Source organism: Motacilla alba, chromosome 14, assembly GCF_015832195.1.
Source record: "Motacilla alba alba isolate MOTALB_02 chromosome 14, Motacilla_alba_V1.0_pri, whole genome shotgun sequence".
NCBI classification, from domain to species: domain Eukaryota; kingdom Metazoa; phylum Chordata; class Aves; order Passeriformes; family Motacillidae; genus Motacilla; species Motacilla alba.
The window spans coordinates 13,729,353-13,752,130 of NC_052029.1; the positions used below are offsets into that span (position 1 = coordinate 13,729,353).

Here is a 22,778-nt window from a genome sequence, read left to right on the forward strand (position 1 = left end):
ACCGCGCACAGCTCCCTCCCCGCGCGGTTTGCGAACACCAGTGAACGGGCTGGGGATGGGCATGGGGATGGGGATGGGCATGGGGATGGGGATGGGGATGGGCATGGGGATGGGGATGGGGATGGGCATGGGGATGGGCATGGGCATGGGGATGGGCATGGGGATGGGGATGGGGATGGGGATGGGGATGGGGATGGGCATGGGAATGGGGCTGGGGATGGGCATGGGGATGGGCATGGGGATGGGCATGGGGATGGGCATGGGGATGGGGCTGGGGATGGGCATGGGGATGGGGATGGGGATGGGGATGGGGATGGGGATGGGCATGGGGATGGGCATGGGGATGGGGCTGGGGATGGGCATGGGGATGGGCATGGGGATGGGGATGGGGATGGGCATGGGGATGGGGATGGGGATGGGGATGGACATGGGCATGGGGCTGGGCATGGGGCTGGGGCTGGGCATGGGGATGGGGCTGGGGCTGGGTGGCTGCTCTGACCCCACAGCCAGGCTCACAGTGACACCCGAGACCCCGCTCCTGTCCCCGGCACCGCACCGGCCGCTGCTGCCAACGCCAAGCTCGCAGGTTCCATCCCCGGCTGGGCCATTCATGTCTGAGTTGGGCTCGGTGATCCTTGTGGGTCCCTCCCAGCTCGGAATATCCTGGGATTCTGTGCCTGCAGAACTCTGGGTGTGCTGGCGAGGCCCGCAGCAGCCCGCTCCTCACACGCAGCATGTTGTGCTCATGGCAGATTTCTGTGTCACTCCCCTGCCAGCGTCCCACTGCACAGGCATTTGTTCATCACTGTTAAGATATTGATGCTGGCTAAACCCTGACCCTGCACCACACAGAAATCCGCCCAGAACGGCAGGGTTGGGGGAGAGAGAGGAGGGGGGGACAGGGCGTTTCCTCACATCTCTTCCATCTGGAGAGCAATCCCCTCTCCCAATCCCTCCTGCCCGACAGGGAAGGGGTTTGGTGACCCAGGAATTGCATCACTGAGTGTGCAGATTTTTTTTTTGTTTGTTTTCCCTCTGAAATGTGCTTTTTTTTATTGTTTTCCTCTGCTGGAATTTGCCAGCGTGTCCCAAATTACGTGGATCTGAGATGTAAAAGCAACATACCTGTGTGGGGGAGAGAATGAGTGGTTTTCACTGTGCAAGCTGGCTCTTCCTTCCCTCCTCCCTTCTCCCCACATCCCCATGTGCTATGGAGCCAGCTGCTCCCGGAATAGTTTGGGAATGAAATGTCACCATTTGAAACTGGTGAGTCACACTTTTGGGAGGAGGGGAGGAGAGAATCTGAAATCTTGCCGTGTGGCAGAGCGTCTCCTGGTGAGTACAGAGAGATTTTTAAAACCACAGACTCCCTGATGATGGAGTTGAGGGGCTTTGAGCAGAGGCTGCTGGGTGTGTCCACGCTGCTTTTTTTTTTAATTTTTTTTTTTTTTTTTTTTTTTTTAGGAGGTTCTCAAAATCTTCTACAAACTTGGATTTTCTTTCCCAACATGCCCACTGCAGCTGGATGCTGGTGCCTCCTCCAGCAGCCTTGGGTTGGATCTGTCTGACAACACACCTACAGTGACTCTCTTAATTAAGTCTCCCTCACTGCTGCGAGGTGTGTAATTACAGCGAGACCTGACTTAAGCATCCACTCGAGGGATTAACAAAAAGAATTCTTTACCAGAACAGGGAGGAACAGAACTTTACTGAATATTTTTTTAAAATATATTTTAGGGAAAGTTTATTAAACAGGGTAATTATTTTGGTTTTTATCCCAAAATAAGGATGATGCCTTTCGTATAGTGAGCATTAACATAATCAGCTTTTCTTTTCCTACCAAAAGCATACTTAAGAAATTCTATCTTTTAACAGAGATTACTATAAAAAAGTGTCAATTAGTGCAAATGGTGGCAATGATCTTGCAAAATGAACTACTGTTTATCAGAAGCTCAGCAGTTTTCCCTCTCTGCCCAAGCCCAGTGACAGATTATTTTAGTGAAAGGGCAGCACCCATGATTGCAGTTTTAGGGTGCTATTGCCACCCATTTTCAGCTCTCCACCTGGCAGCTTGGCCTCGCAGGTACCAAGAATGAGGTGTCTGGAGGCAGCTGTAACACTAATGGTGCCTCCCAAGGAGTGTAGCAGTTCCAGGAGGGTGGATTTTGGCTGTTGCTGCCCCAGTTTGCTGTCAGAGGTCCCTGTCCTGCCGCCGAGGTGGCAGCTGGGCTGTGCATCCCCACACACAGCCCAGGGTATCAATCCAGCCCAGCAATGATTTCAGGTTCTGTTGCTATTCTGAGCACTCTGGTGACACGGAGAGGAGAAGACGTGCCACCCATCCTGCAGCCCCAATGAGCTCCAGATGAAGGACAGGGAGAAGCTGGAAACAGGAATATCAGAAATAGCCCCCAGAGGGGCTGTCAACCCTCAGGTCCCACCTGCAGTGGCATTCTGAGTTCATGCTGTGAGTAAAACTCCCAAATTGCTCACCAAGCTTGCAGCAAACTTGGTGGGGATTTTGGAGGCATAAGGCTCTGGAGGGTTTGATGCCATCTCTGCTTTATTTGGAAGACTGAGCTCAGAGCAAGATTTTATGAAGAGTGCATTTCTATCTCACATTCTAGATAGCTTTAACGAGAAACCCACATCCTCCATTGTCACTGGATTTGACAGAAAAGCCTGGCTGCAGAAATTTGCTGCAGAGCCCGAGATTTTCTTTAATACAAAATAAAACAACCTCAGAGACAGCAATGAAAAGTCAAATCTGGCTGCTACTCCACGTGCATTTTCCCAGCAGAAAAGCCTGTTTCTTTTCTTAAGTGTATCACTGTTGCCCTTTTTTCTTAACTCAGACTGTCACAGTGATTTTGCACTGCGGGGCTCCACAGAGTCCAACCAGCAACGCTGCAGGAGCTGAAAGTTGCAGCAGCAATGCAGGAGTGAGCCAAGGAGCCAGGCCAGAAAAGGGAACCCCTCTGGTACCTGCTGCACCCTCAGGTGTGAACTTGGAGCTATTCCAAACCAGTAACTCCTAAGAGATGGGCATGTCAGTGGATCATCAGTTCTGAGGCACAATAACAGCATTTTAGTGCTTGGGATTGTCTAACCTGTGTTTGTTCTAGCAGAGGTGTCTGCCTGCTAGGTTTAGCTGCCCAGATTCCTGATGGGGATTCCCTTTAGCCTGCAGCTTCCTGCAGATAACTCCCATGATAACGCTGGGAATGATCAGTGGAAATACTCCCTATGGAAAAGCAGCTTGTTTCTCAGAATGAGGTTATTGTCCTTTCAAATAGAGTAACAAAAGACAAATTTACTGAGTATACAACTCACTGAAGTACTGCGTCTTTCAGAGATACATGACAATTTCTTTAAAACTTGATGGATTTTTGCCCAAATCAAAGGATTTTGTCTCATCAGCTACAGTGGGATTTCCCAGAGGGCCTGAGACAACACATCCTCAGCCTCTTGGACCTTGGCTGAACTGATACATAATGTGTGGAAGTCTTCCCAACAGGAACGAGCAACCCTGGAAGGCCAAGATTACCACTGATCTGGTTTTAAGGGAAAAAAAGAGAAAAAGACAACTGAAATGACGTTGGACATTCATTAGCAGAGCATTGTCAGAACACAATAGAAGAACAGACAAAAGCCAGTCCAGATTCTGTGGTATTTCCTAAAGGGCTCCCTCTGGCACATGGCTATTCCCTGCCAATCCTTCTGTATTGTTTTTGATAATGAATAGAAGCTGAACAGATGATTGTTGTATTGTCCACTAAGTGATTCATTTACATTAAATAGTGCTCCAAAAGTAGGCTTTGGGTGGACTTTTTTAGTCACTTCAGTTATTTATTTATACAGTTTAATTACTGTCTTTTAACTCCCCACTGTAATAATTATTTCCTGATTGCTTCAGCTAAATTACTCCTCTGAAGTCAGTGGTCCAACAAGCCCTGACATGAGAAGCAGCATCCATGCAAAGGAGCTTAATTTTGAATGGCCACCTCCAGGGAAGCACTCCTGGTTTGGGAAGGTGCTGAGATTCTTGAGCACCCGCAGGTCCCTGGTGTCCCTGGTGCCTGGCACTGAATGAAACAGGAACTGTGCTGCATAAACCATCTCTGTTCCATGAATTTCCATGTTAACCTCTCGACTCCTGCTGTATCTTCACCGAGGTTCTTGATTAACCTAGGGCTTCCACTGCAATTTCAGACTTGTCTTACAGAGGGCAAAAGTTTTGGTTTGGTTTGGTTTGCAAATGTGACAGATGTGATGTGCTCGAGGCTATGCTGTTGGAGGAGAACTTCAGTATGAGAAGATATTTAGCCCCAAATCCACATCCAGGACTGTATGACCACTAATTTGGATGTACTGGTGGGTGGGGGAGAATGACAGGTACTGAAGGGCTCTTTGGTGGCTGAAGAATTTGAGGAAATCAACACTCCAGGCCTTTTCATCTCCAGTTCTCTGAGAAGCTGCATGACTTTGTTGAGTGGCTGCAGTTACATCTCAAATTCCCTGATTTTGCAATTATTCTCTCCTCCCTATTCCATGTACAAGGCAGGGAAGCAGGGACACAGAGAGAGGAAGGGAACAGTCCCAACAGTGTTGAGTTGTCCATGTCACGTGGCCCCAGTTTAAACCTCCAAGGGCAGAGCAAGGCAGCCTTTGCAGGCTGACATTTCCTCAGTCCCCTCTTCTTCCATTTGGGAAAAACAAACTTGCCAGCCCTGTGCCAAGATCCCGAAGAGAGAACAGAAGTGTGTTTTGAAGAGTTTAGATGCCTGTACCTGCCAAAATGAGGCGAGATTGACTTTTTGCAACTAGTTTCCTACTAACTCCTCAGCCAAATGAACACAGGACAAGAACATTCCAGTTCTACTGCAGCCTTCCAGCTCCTTGCCATTCCCTACTGCTCTGGCTACAGAAACTGGGCAGAAGCTGCTGTGTGACTACCTGAGCTTTAGGTTTCTGTTTGTGTCACCCATTTTTGTCACCCAGCTTCAGAAATTGCCTTTACCTGGCCTGTGATTAAAGCAAACTACCCACCCTCAGGATCTGCCTGAGCTTCAGCCTTCATCTGAGTTACGTGGCATCATCATCAACCCAGATGAGACCTGGCAGACGCAGAAATAAAACCATTCCTCCCTCTGCATAAACCCACAAAGCAGTGCCAGGGTTTCCCCTGCTGGCTTCCCCTTTGCCCCTGCAGTGTTGCTCTCCCCGCGTTCCTGCTCTCCCAGGGGCCTGAGCTCTCCGTGCTCAGTGGCAGCCACGGAATCAAACACTGCATTAGCAGCTCCATAATAGCTGTGCTCAGTGGAACCCAGCTCCCCTCATTAATCCAGAAAATGAGAGTTGTTTTCGTACATTTGAGAAGCTAATTATTTAAGTGCTGGGAATTAAGGCTCATCAGATGCTGGTGACTGAGTTTGGCTTGGCGTCCCAGGGGACGGAAGGAGACCAAGGGAAGCTGGTTTTGCACAGGTGAGCAGTACAGCAACTCACCAGCTGGGAACAGATCCCTGCCCACCTGATGCATAAAAGGCCCTCTCTTTGTACATCTCTGATCTTCCAGACATCATCCAATGACTCAGAGAAGTGGGAATGCCCAGAGAAGTTATGAATGCCCCATCTCTGCAGTGTTCCAGACCAGGGTGGATGGGGCTTGAAGCCACCTGGTCTACTGGAAAGTGTCCCTGACCACAGCATGGGGCTGGAACTGGATTATTTTCAGTATCTCTTCCAAGCAAAACCATTCTATGATCCTGTGATTCTTCCTATTCAAACAGATTTTTAATCACCACTGATCAAATAATTCTAGATATAAGATTTCATTTTTTCCTACCAGGAGAAGGTGTGCCCCGCTTGAGGTTGACCTAACCTTTCTATTTTGCAATAAATCGATATTGCCTTGTATCAGGTGGGTTTTTAGAAAAGGAAATGAGCTCACACCACTTTTTCTCCTATAATCAGTTGTCCTTCAGCCTTACCTTTGACCACCATACTCAGAGAAAGGTTTACACAGAAATGCTGCTCCCTGACCCAACAAGGGACCTTCCAGTGCCTTGGGAAACAGAAGATGAACTGGGTGAAAACCCCCCTCGTCTGTGAGAAACCACAGATGAGGCCAGATCTGCTGTTCTAAACAAAGTTTTTACAACAGAATGACTTGCAACAGTAGATGGGTGCTTTTGACATTCTTCCCAGAAAGTGACAGAAAATCTATTGATGCTATTGCCAATAACTATAGGCTAAGGAACAGGGACTTGGTTCCTGGATGTCACTGCATGGATCCCCTCTTCATTACAAGCAGCTTGCCAAGAACAAATGTTGCATTTTTTATGGAGATGGCCAATGCCCTGCGTTGTCTTCAGAGACTGAGGGAGTGAACTGCTCTGTGTGTTCACTTGAAGCCAGATGTTAAAGTATTGTCTGGATGTAATTGCCTTGACAAATAGCAGGAGTGACATTTTAGCTCCATTCAAGTCAGTGGCAGAATTCCTGTTGAGTTCAGCTGGGGCCAAGATTTCACCCTCTGACAGTGCTGACGGGAAATCTAACGAGTGATTTCAGAAAAATAAGCACAGGCATTGTGTTTTTCTAGGACTATTTTCAATCCACAGGCCATGAATCCTTGGAGTCTTGTGCACTGCTTTGAAGAGGTCTGCAAAAGATCTCAAAGACAAGGAATTTTAGTGTCAGTACCTTTAAATTTGCTATACGGGGAGCCATGATGCCAAGGGAGAATGTCAAGAGTTGATTACCAAGTCCAAAGTCAGCTCTATCCACTGGAATCCACCTATCTGTGCAGTCCTTGGACTGACAATCATCTTTCTGGCAGGATCTGCTCAGCTGAACCAATCCTTTCTCATGGAATGTTGTGGATTCAAGAAACCGCTCTGTGTCCTAAGCCAAGACTGAGCCACGTGGAAATCTCTGCTCTGGCACCTACCAGGTGCCATTGCCAATGGACTGGGATGAAAACAAGGCTTTTTAGAGAAGCTGGCATAGCTGGGATTTTACAGCCCATTTGGGTTTGTAGCAAGGTCAGTACTCCACACCCAAGATAAATATCAGGTACCAGTGCTTCCCTGCAAACCTTCAGGTGTGTGAGGTAACTCAGCTGAACTTCCCAGGGATTCAGAAGCAATCAGCTTCAGGCAGAATCACACAATGGATCCTGCCTGTGTATCTCCAGAGCTTTTAGCCCTGCAGCCAGACATTCAACTTCATCTGCTTTAAAGCCTGTGGATTAAGCAATAGCAGCACTACTTGGATGGAAGTTTACAATGCTTGGATGACAAAAGGCTTGAGCTCAGGAGAAAAAAAAATCCTGAAGATTAAAAATAGGGTAATTATTAAGAGGTAAAAGTGTTCTTTTTAGGCTTTAAAATATTTTTTCTGTGCGTGTTTTGGTAGGCAGAGTTGTTCTGTAAGTTCTTTCCTTTTAGAATGTGGAAGAACTTGTATTTTTTAGAGTGCGTGAAAAAATGCAGGAGAGGTACTGAGGAATCTTCACGTATTCTGTACTGGTTATTAGCATGGAGAGCCCTTGTGCTTGCAGGAGCAAAGCTCCTGAACATCCCCCTTCAAATCCACTTGTGGAACCAGGGGCTTCAGCCTCTTGCAGGTCCAAATTTAGGCCAGCTCCACTTGCAGTCCGGGGTTATGGGAGGAATCCTACCCAAATCCTTGATGCTGCTCACACAGCTGAACAAAGGGAAAGGTTCCTGTTTACCTGAGAATGAAATTGGACATTTTAACACATATCATGGCAAAGCATGCCCAAGTGATGAGGTAACAGCTGATTCATGGCTATCCAGAGGAGCCTAGCAGTGCCACCTTGGGATGACATGGATAGAAGAGGCAGTTGCTTTGCTCTTCCATGTGAAGAATGCTGCTTCTCCCCAGCTGAGCTATCATGGAACGCAGATGACTCTCTGGAGGAAGACTTTGCTGCACATTTGCAGTGTGTTTTAGCTACTATCAACATTTATATTCCACTGGCATTTGAGGGTAAGCACTAATTAGCATAATCATCAATGCTTTAAAATTAAAAATTCTTCCATGAGACACAGGAGAGAATGAAACTGTTTCCTTCCCCCAGAGGCAAATCCTTTCCCAAGCTATCTGCTGCACCAAAAGGTTTTTTTTTTTCTAGAAACATTCCCAAGCTATGCCCAAGAGTAACATAAACTACAGCAAACTTGTAAACTTGTGTGTGTGTGTGTGTGTGTGTGTGTGTGTGTGTGTGTGCGTGTGTGCAGCAAGCAGGCCCTGATTTGACAATTACTACCTGACAAAATGTTGTCACTGTTTTCCACTCCTATTTTGTTTTGGCTGCTGCTCTGTGCTGTTGTGTCACCTTTACTGTGTGGGCTGCAACAAGTAAGAAGTGTTGGTAGAGTTGGAAGTTTTTATCCTTCATAGAAAAGATTCTGGTGTCTTCACAGGACAGGAAGCAAAGGGTTTAATGACATGTGTAGAGTTTTGCCTCAAGCCCCCCAAATCAGGAGCTTGCCTCAAAAAAAAATCTCAAAAGCCATTGTTTTCTACACCATTCCAAAGTGGATTTTTTTTACTCTGGTTCCAATTTACCACAAGAAGCCCAAGTTGAATTTCTAGCATAAATAAACCCCTTTTTATGGAGAAGAAGGTGCCAAGGGAACCTTGGGGGAGCTTTAAGTTTGAAAGGTAACATATACACTTTGCAAATGTCCCCTGAGGGTTGATCATTACATTTCTACATTGCTGCCTTTGGGAAGTGACAGTGGGTCTCACCAGGTGGGGTCCAGCATGGGTGTCCTCCATGTGGGTCCTGTGTGGCTCAGAGGATGCTCCTCACATCCTCAGCAGGGTCAGAAACCTCTGGGACAGGAGCAGGTAACTGTGCTAATTGTTCTGCAAGTGGCCAGAGAGAGAAAGATCAGCATTTTTTCAAAGGTTCTCTCTTTGAGAACCACTAAAAAATGTAGATGTTTCTCAAAGCGATTGTGCTTAAACTCACAATTCTTGTTATTTCTGCATAAGACAGCACAGCCTAAAGGGAGTAAACACAGGGACTCTGCAAGACAGAGTGGCACAGAAATCTCCATGAAAATTTCAGAGTCTGCAGGACATTGAACATATGTATTGTCTCTTTGGCATCCTGTTTTTTCAGCGAGATGGACTTAAATTTCATTGGCAGAAATTCTCTCTTTTATCTTTATCTCCTGTTTTGATGTGGTAGCCATGGAGAAAAGCCCCAGATTAGTAACAGTAGGTTGGTGCAGAATAAGAATAACTTTCTGCTTGTATTTAGACTGTAGCAATTTGGGAGGCTTTGTGGAAATATTCAGAGAATAATTATTAGATGCTGTTAGGACACCAATCACCCATCCTGTTCCCTTCTATGCACCTTGAGGTGGCAATCCTTCCCTGTTTTCTGAGGGTGGTTTTCTCAGGGGAGGAGCTGGCTCCCTCTGACTCCTGCTTTTGAAAACTGGTCAATTCTCCTGGAAGTTGGGTTAACACAGGAAGGACGTGCAGCACCAATTCCTGTTCCCTTTCCAAGGAGCTGTAGGCTGCACTGTGATGACTTAATAGGTCTAATGATTACACAGGGTCAAAGAGAGGGTACAGCCTCCCTCCACATTCCACTCATAATCTTCTGAAACATTCAGTGCAATTTGTGTACACAGCGGGATAATCAGGCCCTCTCCTGGCCCTTGGCATCTTTTTTTTATTTTTCCACCTGTGGGGCAATCCCAGGTTTATCACTGGAGTATAATCCTCAGACTGTGTGGAAGAGGGATTTCTGGGAGAGGCTAATCAGTAGTGTGAGCCAGGAGATGCAACAATTACAGGTGTCCCACGCAGAGGGACAGCGTGTCCTGCTGCTGCCTCAGCCTGGGGGCACAAACCCAGCTCTCTTCTCAGCCCTGCTTTGCCACCAAACCTTCTAGCTCCGTACAAATCATAAACTAAGCTTCCTACTATTTACCTTGCTTTCTTTTTAAACCACCAGCACCTCTGGAGGAAACGTAAAGTCCTCAGGTGATTGTCACAAATTTTTGTATTTATTTCTCGCAAGCTGCAGCAGCAGGTCAGGAAACTGGACACTGTATGGAAATCGGCAAGGTGAGGATTTCAAGGTTACAGCTCCCGAGGAATGGGATTAGCACGCACTGAAAAATGGGACTGGTGAAATAATGCGGTGGCACTTCACCACTTATTTCCTTGTTGCACAGTGCTTGCAGTGATTGTCCAAGAAGCCTCTGCAAAGCCTCCGGTCTCTCTCTTCAGAAACCACGGCGTAATTCCCATCCTTTCCCTCCTGCCTCGCTCCATTATGTAACCCTATAGCGTGTGTGGCATACGAGCTGAAAACTATGTACAGAATCCAACATTTTTCACTGTCCTCCCATTTCCTTGTATAGGAAAAAGCTGAAATAACACCAGTTCTGCTTATACACCGCTTTTGTTTCTTCCCTATGGAACACCAGGATGCAGGCTGGCGGTATGGAGGGACCATATATGGTCCTGGGAGCCTGTCGGAGCGCGGCGCGGAGCCTCTCCCGGGAGCGCGGCGATCGCTCTCCCCTCAGGAGACCCCTCTTCCCTCAGGAAACCACTGAGGGAACAGCGAGAGCGGCACCAGCGGATGTGACAGCAGCGCAGGCTGCTCCGGGAGGGACCGCCCCCTCGCAGACACGGCCAATCCGCTCTCCGTTTGCAACGTGACTGACGTCCCATTCAACCAATCATACCGCCGGTCCCACCACATAGACCCCACCCTTTACTGCCGTTGGTTAGATAAGCTGTTAATCGTCCGGGATGTCCCGCCTTTTTCCGGCGGGGGAAATGCTAGGTAGGAAGGGTGGAGGGGGAGAGAAGAATGGGAAAGGAACCAATGAGACGCTAGAGATAGGTAGATTGACAGCTGCGCAGACCAATCGTCGCGCTCCTTCCCCCCGCCGCTCCCTCCCTCGCGGGCGGCGGGGCAGAGGGGGCGCTCCTCCCGCACCTTCCCCGTTGGTCTATCCCACTCCGGGCCGGGCGGGCTGGGTTGAGTGAGCGGCTCGGACCATTGCTCGCGGCGGGCGGGGGGGGCGCGGGCGAGGCGGAGGAGGAAGGAGCCGGCGAAGGAGGCGGGGGGGCGGTTTAAAGGGACAAGAGCCGTGCGGGCGCCGGCGGGGGAAGCCGGAGCAGCGGCGGGCGGGGACTCGCCCCCTTCCCCACACACGCCCGCTCGCACCGCGGCCGGGGTCGCCGCTGCCAGCGCCCCCATCCCCTCCCTTCCCCTCCGCCCGCCGCTTCCACAGCGGCCTCTATGAGGTAGAAGGGAGCGGCGGCCACTCCGGGGGCGGCAGCGGCCGCTACAGCCGCCGCCTCCTCCTTCTCCTCGCCTCAGAGCGCCCCATCTTTGTGTGTGCGGGAGAAGGGCGGGAGGGAGTGCGCGCTGCCCGCCCGCCGCGCTTTGTTCGGAGCCGGGGGGCCGTGGCGGAGCCCCGGCTCTATGTGCCAGCGGCTCCCCGGCGGCGGCGGCGTGAGGGGCCGGAGCCCCTGAGGGCGGGGGGGCCCCGGCCCGTGTCGGTGCTGCGGGGCGGGGGAAGGGGCCGGCTCGCTGCCCGCCGGCCCGGCCCGTGTGCGGGCGGATTGATGTGGGGGGGTCTGACATGAGTCCGCCGGCGGCCGGGTGCTGCCATGTGACCGGCTTCAAGGTGGAGAACTGGAAGCAGAACCTGCGGGCGATTTACCAGTGCTTCGTGTGGAGCGGCTCGGCCGAGACCAGGAAGCGCAAGGTACCGGGGGCGGCTCGCATCCACCCCCCTTCCCTTCCCTTGCCTTCCCTCCCTCCTTCCTTCCCTCCCTCCCCGACCCACCCGCCGCCGCCGCGGGGAGGGGACGGGTCCGGTCCCCCTGCAGCCCTCCCTCCTTCCCTCCCCACGGGGCAGGTGGGCCCGGGCTCCCGCACGCGGTCCTGGGGGGAGGGAGGAGGAAGCGCTCGGTGCCTCCGGGATGGCGAGGGGGGGCACCGGGATGGAGGAGGGAACCAGCCCCGGCGGGGCCTCCCTCCCTGCCACCTGCCCCGGCGGCTTTTCCGCAGCGGGGCTGTTCCGCAGCGCCGCCGCTTCCTCCTCCTCCTCCTCCTCCTTCTCCTCCTCCTCCCGGAGGTTTCCCGGAATACCGGGGGGAGGGGAGGCCCGGGGCACCGGGCACGTCCGGCCTGTGGCGGAGCTTTGTGGAGCCCCGCGGGGCCGCGCCCGAGCCCGGGGGCTGCGCGGAGCACAATGGCTGGGAGCGGGTCCCGGCGCCGGGGGCTGCGGCTCGCTCGCTTGTGTGTGTGGTTTTCCTTAAGAGAAAAAAAAAGAGATAAAAAGAAAAAAAGGCTGCTCGTGCTGATAATCCACTTGGAAAAGGGGATTCCTGCTCTGGTGGGGCGTGGGGAAAGGAACTGGCTCAGCCTGGAGTACAGGGAAGGGCAGGAGGGGTTTGCTCTGGGAGCTGTTGGCGCCTGGGAAAAATCCCTGTAAACCAGGCAAAAAGCAGGAAGAGTGCTATTCCCCACCTAGCTCCTATAACAACATCCTTACACACATGTGTGTTTCTGGAGGGCTGCTCTATGCACTGTGCAACTAATTACTGTTTTTCCCTAGAATCAACTAGTTTTTACTTCAAAGTGACTTGGCAGATTTCTGTCAGTCGTCGCATTGGTGACTGAGGAGGGGAAGGCAGCAGCTACACGGAGCAAAACTTGGGGTTTGGGACAGCACGGATTGTGTTTTTGTTGGAGCAACGCATTGAAAACTTTCTGATCCCAGTGCTTTGCATTAAGCTGCTCAGCTTATTATTCATAATAGAACTAGAGCATGAAGGATGGACTTAAAGGGTGAGGTGCCAAACCATTTCTCTGTGTTCTGTTCATGTTCTCAGGATAATCCAGTTTCCCAGATTTTTTTACCTTAAGAGGAAAAAATGGAATCTGAGAAGAAATAGATTTTAAATGGATTTAATTACTTGATAGCCCTGCAAAGTATAGCCAGACTTGTTTTAAATACCTTACAATTCCCTACAGGTCAATATTATGGAGTATATTAGTCAAAACCTGGGTTTATTTAGCCTATAGCATGATAAAATACAAATTGAGATGTAGTTGATGATGCTTTCAGCTTAAATGGAGAAAAAATTGTGTCTGTGCTGTGGAAGAAAAAAAATGGCAAGTGAGGTATGAAGATGTCTCAGATAAATATAAAACAAGTGCTGTGTGGAAGAATGAAAATAAAATGTCATTAGCAGAATTACCTTTTTCTAAATATGGAGCATCCTGTGTAACCTGCATACCTCTTGTGTGCTGCAACGGCTTTTTCCTTCCGAAATCTAACGTAGGGATGTGTTCATCATTGCTTGAGAAAACAGCTGAAAATACAGAATATTCCGTTGTAATCAATCTGTTCTCACTTCCTCTTTGCACGGCCAGGCTCATAAAGCAGAACAGGATTGTTTCAAAATTATCTGTCAGCACAGGAAAAACACCAGTTTTCCTAGTACATGCTAAAAATGCTTTTCCCCCTGCTTTTTTGGGTTTTTTTAAGCAGGGTGCCAGTATGGAAACAATTGGGTTTCTGAATCCGGCCCACCTGAAATATGTGGGTGTGCATGATCAATATGAGGGAACATTTTGGGTAGCTAAATTTGGATTCCATTCCCTGTCTGTGTTTGTAAGGATTGAAGAAAGTCTATAAATGACAGTTATGGTACTTTATTCACCCTTTATGTGTATGAACATGAGACCTTCTTCCATGGAATTTTAATTCACTGAAATTCCCTGTACATACTGTATGCCTGACAGTTTTACATGTAGAATTAGGAAAAGGGTGTTTTATGTTTGGTGTTGTATTTATAGTCTAATAACTACAAATAAAACCTAGATAGTCCATATAACTCGAAAACAATCCTTTGTCCTTTAATAGTTTACACACACATACATTATGTGTGTGTATATATATATATATATATATATATATTCTAGGAGCAAGCTGCAACTGCTGAAGAGCACCTATTTATTGGTGATGATTCTTCTTAATCCTATTCATCAAAATGATGAGGCTAAATTAAGGTTTATTGGCAAGTGCTATTCTTTTAATTGCATGATCAAGGACAGTCACATTATATGTTTATCACAGGAAACATTCCATACCTAGAATTGATCTCTGTGGAAGGCGCTGGGCAGTTTAACTGTTGTTCAGATGAAGGTAGGTGTAAAAACGCCTTGGCTGTTGGTGAGAGCCAGATGTAAATGGTTCTGGTTCTAGAATGGTAACTACTATCCCTCCTAAGCCTGCCTTGAAAATCCAGGGTGCAGTGGGAACTGCAGGGGGCAGAAAGGGTCCGTTCTGCTGCTGTACCTACACTGCGTTCTGCCTTGGCAGACCATTTTAGTGCTCTGCTATTCGGTTTTAATACGCACCTTTTCTGTGAATAAGCTTTTACGAGCTCCAGCTCGCTGTTCAGTTTGCTTTACAGCCAGTGCTTCCAGCAGAATGGCTCTAAAACCTGCTTTATAGTGGGAAAGCTGTCTCCTGAACGTGTATTTCAATCCTCAGTCAGAACCAAGAGGTAATTATGTGTGTGTCTTTGTAGGCACTGGCATTCTGGTGAGGATTTTTGGTGTGTTTGCTCCCCAGGCGTTGCCTGTGCCGGGATTTGAGCTGGCAGCACGGTGCATTGTTGTATCCCCACGGAGCAGCGAGGCTGTGACTTGCCTCCTCTCACTGCATCGTGGCCAAACTCAAGTGCAGCACTCGTACGAGCTGTTCTAGGCACGGGGCTTGCCGTGGTGTAATTGTGGTGCTGGTGGTGAAGCCTAAGCAAAGACAAAGCTGTCACGCTGGAGAGTGGAACGGGAGATGAGGGAGAAATCCAAAGACTGACTCTTGAAATTGTAGTTGTTGTGATTAAATGTTGGAGCTAGGTTTTAGACCTCAAGTTGTGTGTTAAGTGACATAAATTAGGGTGGACTTTTTCGTTGTTGGGGCTTTGACTCGTAACTCTTGATTTTTAATTTGGCGTAGTTAGAATCTGTTTAATAATCCAATGGCAAAGCTCATGTTTCTGTGGGTCATGGACTTTACCTTGAATATTTTGATCTGAAAATTACCTCACACTTAATTAAGTAACACTCTAGAAGAGGTCCTTAAATTTGTCACCACTACTCCCCATTCAGGAATTACAGAGCAGACAGAAGATGCTGAAAAGGCTTGTGCCAGACCTTCGTGTCAGCTTTTTCCATTTTTTTTCTGTAGGGTCACACTTGAAACACTTGGCTTATTCCTTTAGAATTACAGATGAGAAAAATCTGGTTTGCAGTGCTGAATGTAGCTTTTGTCCCCATCAGTGAGCAATTACACATGTAGATGCATCTTTGTGTCCAGGAGTTGGTAAGTAATGGTTTCATTGCTGGAAAGGCAACTGAATTTATGATTAAATTCCCTCTTCCTGGACTCTACGCCTTGGAGGAAAACTGTCTCATTCTGAATGGTTCTTGCTATCACTGCCCTGAAAAGGCTCTTGATGATAAAAGTAAACTGGTCGTTGTGACCACAGTCGTGATATGCACAAGGTTCTGTGTGGAATTTCAGAATGTTTGTTCAGTGCTTCAGCCAATAGATCAAAGAATAATTGCCTGTCAGGGGCTGTGCACTCTCACTGACAGCAGCTGCGTTCTGGCATATTTCTGCCTGTTTGAGAGCTGCTTTTGTTTTTCCCATTATTCTCTCTTTACATGGTCCTACAGACCAGTTGATCCTTTCAGATATGAAGAAACATTTGCTTTTATAGGTGATGACTTTTTGTCAGGTATCATTCTCCCCATGAACTTGTGACTTCAGTGTGTGGCTCCTTGAATATTTTGACAGATAATCAATTCTTAGACTTAAACCTGAAATGGCTTTGGTTCCTTTCCTAACTTTCAAAGTTAAAAAGGTTAAAATAACTTAGCAGATAACTGCCGTGTCATGTTTTCAGTAGCAAGTATTGTGGTTCACAGTCTAAATCACTGAGTCATGTTCTTGCTAAAGTGACTTTGCAGTCTTCAGGGTAAGCTACTGGTGGAACTTCTCATCTTGTGCCTGTTGAGGCACGTTTGCTTCCCAAGGGCCTTGCCCCATGCACCTGTCCAGGAACAGGGAGGTGTTGCTTAGGTGATTTGCTTTGTACTGTAACCCACAGGCCAGGAGCCTCACCAGGCTGTGCCATCCTCACAGCCTTGGTGTTTGGACTGCTTCAATTAACGAGGAAATCTTAGCTTGTTTTTCTTTAACGTTTTTAGCCTGTGCACCAAACTTCTGGATTACAAATCCTGTGGAGCATTTGAAAGAGGAGTCCAGGATTCAAGAAGCATGTCTCTTTTTCAGCTGCGTTCTCTGCTGTGGCTGCCTGAGTGAGCTGCCTGAGTCAGGAAGGATGTTCTTCTTTGCCATGTGCTGTGGGAACTGCCTTCTCCCTGAAAGCCCATGAGAAGTGTCACAGCCAACTGCAAGCTTCATTGTTCAGGAAGTCTCCAGTTTCATACCTGAGCAATCTTCCTTAGTTCTTAACCACTAAGGATTTAAAAGGTCCTTAGACCTGCTGAAGGTAATGTTCTCTTTCCTCTCAGTGTGAAGACATGACCTTTGATGAGAGAGATACCCAGACATGAGATCTTAGCTCTGTACCCAGCAGAGCCTGGTGTACGTGGGACATGCCAGATTGAGAATGCTCCACTGAGTTTGTCTCTGGTGCTAAAGAACATAATACAAGACCTTGCTCTTCCTAGTGGTGCTAAGCCCTACTTTGTATCCTGTATTGTGGTTTTTTTTAAACCACTTGTTAGTTTCTGGTCCAAAGGTTAGGAATTAGTCTTGCACTGTGAACTTGAAGATGGTGAATAGCAATTTTTAAGTTGTGGGATCTGAACCATCAGGACTTCTCTGTTTTTTAACATGGATGTGAGAGACAATGAATGCAGTTTTCTTCCTACTTGTATTTGTTCCCTTTTGTAGAGCAAAAAGATGGATCTGCACAAGCTGATGAAGGAAAAACTAGGGATATGTTGGACAAAAAGGCTTATTTTTTTTTTTCTGTAGCTTTATCAGCAGTCAAAGGTTTGCTCATAGCCAAGCTGTTTGTCAGAGTAGTCGTAGTGTCTCTTTAATTTTGTCTGCAGTCAACGATTTTATTTGCTTAATGCTGAAAGCTTTTAAATTGAAATGACAGGGAGTAGTGTGAAGGTGAGCAGGGTGGAATGGCTTTGTTTGATTTGCTGGACTATGTGTTGAGCTTTATTTTAAGCCATCAAAGCTTTAAACCCCAAACAAAGGTTAGGTGATAGCCTCATTTTTGTTTCAAGCCTTAATCTGTAGTGTTAAGGTGAAACCAGAGCTGCAAATTGCTTGCAAACCTTGTACTCTCCTCCTTTTATTTGAGGATTTTCTGTTTCAGTAACTACTGGTGTAACAAATTTAGAGGCAAATGTTACTGACTGGTAGTGGAAGTTTTCTTCTTTTAAATTGCTGACTCTCCTTCTCCTGAATTACTGCTCCTTGAGTTGAGCAAAAAAAAAAAAAAAAGTGTTTTCCTTTGGGATGGACTCTGGGGATCCTTCTTCCTAACAAATGCTCTTGCAAGTGTTAGTTTGATTCCCAGTGGTGGCTGGTTTGTTTTAAACCAGAGAAACATTAACTCAGTTTAAAACCTTGTGTTTCCCACATTGAACCAAGCACACACAGTTTTTCCTGTTCGTGTGCAGATCTATGATTTCTTATGAAGAAAATGGTTTCTTTCTTTTTCCTGGTAGATATAGGGCTTTTTTTTTTTCTTTTTTATTAGCCACACCTTTCTGTTTCACTTGTCTGACAGCTACTTTAAAATGGTGGGTTTGGACTTTGTATTTCTGATATTCCCGTGGTTCTCCAAGTGTTTGTAATGTGTCTGTAGCCCGCAGCAGCATCCAAGGTGAGGAGATACATATGTCCTCTTATTATACATCAGCAGAAAGGCAGTCTGAAGGTGACCCATACACATCTCACTGGCCTGTTCAAACATTATTATAAAGAAATTATTTTTCTCCCCGCCATGCCAAGAGCCATCGTTAGAACCTTTCTAGACTCGGACAGAAAGAGCTGCCTAGAGCCACTGTCTCCAGCCTCTCGTTAACCCGAGGACAATGGAGCAAGTGAGTGAAATGCTATAATGACATTACAGTTTATTCTGTTATCCTGGACTGTGCTGTCAGCAAGCAGTGCTGGAGTGTAGGGAGAGCCATATGTTACCCAAGAGGCCTGAATTGGGAACCTTTCCTGAGCAGAAACAGTTCTAGAAGCTGATAGATCTGTTCTGACTGGATGAAAGCTCTGTCTTGGTAGTTGTATTCTCTTACATATTGATTTGGCAGTCCTTTATGTACACTCGGCTTAATTCAAGCTAAGAACTTTGCTGCATTAGCTGGTAATAGAATCAATGTAAAGAGTTACTCCTTGCAGAATTGACCTGCATTCTGTTTGGGAGTGGGACCACATAACGCAGCTGGCACAGCAGCTCAGGAACAATCTGTGGTTAACTTCAGTGCTGGAGCAGCTGCCATGGTGCTGATCTCTCTCATTTAAGAGAAAGAATCATTTTATCTGTCTCAAGACCTGTTTGAGGATCTGTAAAGTGAACTGTTACCAGACACCAGTTGACTCAAAGTAACCTGAGATTCACTTTATCAGTTGATAACTGATTAGCAGCAAGCAGTCTGTCCTGTCACATTCTTTTGTGTGTGGAATACAGCAAATACTCTACTTTAGATTTTCCATTTCTCTACTTAAGTTGAATGTTTCTTAAGGTTTGGTTTCATTTTCTTAAAAACCTCTCAGTGATATGTAACACTAATGGAAAAATGGAAAACCTTTTTTTTTTCTTTTTTTTTTTTTTTTTTGCATGTCTCTGCTACTTTTAAAGTTGGTAAAGAGAACTTTTTCTCCCTCCTCTTATTCTTCCTTTCCTGTGTTTAATGGAGCTTGAAATTACCGTGGCTCTTCTTGTCTACCTCTTGCATAGTATCACTGGTGATGTCAGCATATCCCTGGTGGGAAATATGTCTGTGAAGATCTACAGTGCACTAAATTTGTCATTGAATAAAAAAATTGGGTATTAGACAAGGTGAAACTTGAAAAAAAGAGAAAAAAGTGGATATTGTAAAAAGAGTTGTTTTCAACACGACTTAAAATGTAGTGTCTTTTTAATGTTACTGTTGAGGGCTAGTACAAATTTTCATATCCTGACACAAATTCTGACATTAAACATGACAAATATATTAAATATCCTCATATTTCAAGTAGTGGTGAGAGGCAGCTCACTAACTGGCACTGCTTGGTAGTAAGTCTGAAGACAGAACTGGGATTTGACTGAGCTTAAGTGGTCTTGTCCTTGTACCATGCTGGTTTTGCCATGGTTGTTTTGAACACACAGCTGAGCTCTTCTGCACATACGTGTAAGATGTGGAAATAGAATTATTCATACATTCAGTGAGTTGTGTTTATGTAGAATTAAGATGCAGAGATCATTAATCTACATTTCATTTAAGAGATCATTGGAATAGCTCCTCTTTCTCATTAGTGCCTTCATCTGGAGTTCTGTGTTGCAGCTCTTCCCTAGTATACTAAACCAAGTTTGCATCCATGTATTAATCCATAGTTTAAAATGTATTATATTTAAAAATCACCTAGTTATTAGTCCCTTTATTTTTCTTAAACGCATGAAAGAGCCTGCAGTATTTGAATGTGGTTTAGTGATGGGGATGATGGAGTATCAAACACCCATGTGGCACCGAGTTCCATTTGCCTCGCTTGTCACTCAGAAGTTCATGCATCCAAGTAGCCTCTTTTAAATAGGGTTTGGCTTTGGATTCATCTCACTGAATTGACTGCCAGGGCTTTTATATGTATGTTTTGCTTCTGTTTTTAAAGGGCTTTTGTTTTTGAATCAAGTACAGACTTGAATTACTTCAGTGTTTATCAGCACAGGGAAAGAAAGCAGCAGTTTATAAGCTTTATTTTTGCCTACCTCCCCCTTGCCAACTTCTGTTGAAAAAGTATCTTTCCCTCCTCGTGTCTTTGTACAACCTGATGTTATTTCACAAAGTTTGTCTAATTACAGTTTGTACTTCTGTCCTCTGCAATCAGCCTTGTTGTTGCATTGCAAGTCAGATTTTAAGGGACCTTGTCTGCAACATACTTGGTAAATAAAGGTGAGATTTATTGCGCGGCAGATGTGTGACAGCCCAGTGAGTGCAGACAGCTGAGATAGCTGACTGATTTCAGTACCTCGTTTGTGTTAGGTGAGCTTTTGTGACCCTCTGCCCTCCAGGGACAGATGCAAAATTTGTCTTAAAGTTTTATGTTTTTCTTTGCTGTGCTTCATTATTTTCCTATTACTGCCCAGTTTTGCTCTTAACTGGATCTCTGTCCTGTTGGCAGCTGGTGGCCAGGGTGAAGCTCTCATTCACATTGGCCTCTGTGCATTGCTGACTTCTGCCATGCTCTCTCAGCAAGCATCCCCTCCCGAGAGCTTTTTATGGGAAATGTTTATCTGCATGATGAACACTCAGTTCTTTGGTCACTCATGACTACATTTTGTGTTTTTGGATGCGGGATGGTCTTGATGTGGAGAACAGGATGAGAAATGCCAGGAAAATAGTTTCAAAGTTCCTGCAGTTCTGTGGATAAAGAGGAACAAGACTCTCCTCTGTCATGATGAGGCTGTTCCCTAAGGAAATTTATCTTCTACTGTGTTCAGCATAATTTTATCTTACTGCCCTTCATGATGTATTTCCTTGTCACATAGTAGTTCTGCTACTTAGAACTTTTCTTGCTATGCAAGTTTCAGAGATACCCCAATAAATTAAATTTGTTTTCTGCATCTCTTTGTAAAAAGTGTGTCCTTATTGAGAGATTTTGTGGAGTAAATGTTTTATTTGTCTGCCTTAAGCTGTGTACTGCAAAAATCTGACTGTAGAAAAACAGAACTCCAATTTTGCAGTGACCTGAAGAATTACTTAATTACAGCAATTCTTTATAAAGCAAGCAGTTGAACTCTGTAAGCACGTTTGACGTGTATGTTGAAACTGGCAGACAAGTTGTTTTATGCAGTGGTGAAAAGGCTGTTAAGGAGAAGGTGAGTTAACAAACCTGACAAGTTTTAAAATCTTGGATTGAAATTTGGAAAGTAGTTATAGATATGGGTTCCAGTGAGACACAAGTGCATGATGGAATTGGTAAATGGTTTGGGTGAGAAGAATGCCAATGAGGTAAAGGACAGACAGTATTTGATTTACCAGAGAAAAGCAAGAGATGTGAAATTTGAACCTTTCTGTGCATTATCATGGAGACTGATGAGTGAAGAACATGAAATCCAGCTCTTCTGCTCTGGGTGAGCAAGTGTCTTTCCTTAATAGTGTAAGGAGTCACCAGCTCTGGGCTGCACGTTGCTGCTGTTGTACCATTGCTGTGTCATGTTTGTGTGGTTGTGCCGTGAACCAGAAAGAGCAGATAAAGATGAAATTTATTTTTTTTTCCTCCTCTTACTGATGTTTCACCGACCTGAGTAGTGACACTGGGAGGCTGCATGTGGCAGCTTGAATAATAACTGCTGCTACTCTGGACTGTGCCAGTGACAGACCACGTGTGAGTGTTGTCCTCATGGTGGCTTCTTCTGTAAAGGGTTGCTAATACTGACTTCATCCAGAAGGTTCTGAGAAGGAACCTCTGTTAGCGCTGCAGTGGTGTGCTTGTACCTGCTGTTGTCACCCGTGTGTGCTGAGCCTGACACGTGAAACTTGTCTTATGTCTGCAATTGTTGGAACTTACTCCTCTATGCAAATAAGTTACCCCAGTTTCCTTGTGAAAAATAAATGAATCGGGGAGTGTAGAATGCCTGTAATGTGTGATCAGCTATTACAGTAAATCTACTTTTCATATTATGTTTAATTTAATGAAATGAATAGTGTTTTTCCAAGTAATCAAGTTATGAGCAGCTCGTGTCCCTCTTTAAATAGGCCCGTCTCTAAGTTAAGATTTCCGTCTTTTACAATCAAACTCTAGTAAAGCTGACGTAACTTTTTTGTTGGTTTAAAGCATGTGGTCATGGGCCGTGTGCCTAGATCATGCTTCTGCTGCATGTAGTTGAGGATGATGGGATAACGGGACTGTAAATTATCTCTTTATGGTGCTGGTTTTCCTCTGGCCTCCTCCCTTGTGCAGTGTGGAGCAGCCCCAAGGCTGTTCCGAGCGGTGCCAGCTGGCTGGAGCCCTGGGGGCCGCCGTGCCAGATGGAGACAGCAGCGCTCCAGTGAAAGCCAAACGTGCTTCCCGGGGTCGTGGAGAGGTGCAGCCTCTGCAGCCCCGCTGGGATCCCTGGGCAAGAGCTGTCCTGGGACTCGGTTACTCCTCTACTGGTGCAGCCGTGGAAAGGACTGGGCTAGGGCATCTGTCAGGCTTTTGTTTTGGAGTAGATTCATAATTCAGTATTCAGCTATTGAACATTTTCAATGTTAGCATCTCCTTTTCCCTAGTTTATGCTTCTGTACTGTATCTGTGAAATGTTCAATTCCGTAGCGTGTACGGGTGCTCGGTATTGAGACAGATTTGTTCAATTTGATTAAGCGTGGTGGTTCCTGATGTGTTGTCCTGTTTTTTTTCCTCACTACCGAAAAATGCTGTTATCCATGAGATACTGGGACTAGAAAAAGCTTGTTAATGCTGGTTTTTTTTTTTTCA

General features: G+C 46.3%; 1 protein-coding gene across 2 annotated transcripts in view; it reads left to right on the forward strand.

Annotated features, from left to right (window-relative positions):
• The first annotated feature begins 10,916 nt into the window (after window positions 1–10,916).
• Window positions 10,917–22,778, forward strand: part of USP22 (ubiquitin specific peptidase 22) — a 90,340-nt gene continuing 78,478 nt past the window's right edge. Inside the window, exon 1 of one of the 2 annotated variants that reach the window (XM_038150779.1) lies at window positions 10,917–11,786. In XM_038150779.1, coding sequence (XP_038006707.1) covers window positions 11,661–11,786 — 126 coding nt within the window. In that variant the 5' untranslated portion in view covers window positions 10,917–11,660. The remainder of the gene's footprint in view (window positions 11,787–22,778) is intronic. The other variant, XM_038150778.1, reaches the window with a different exon arrangement.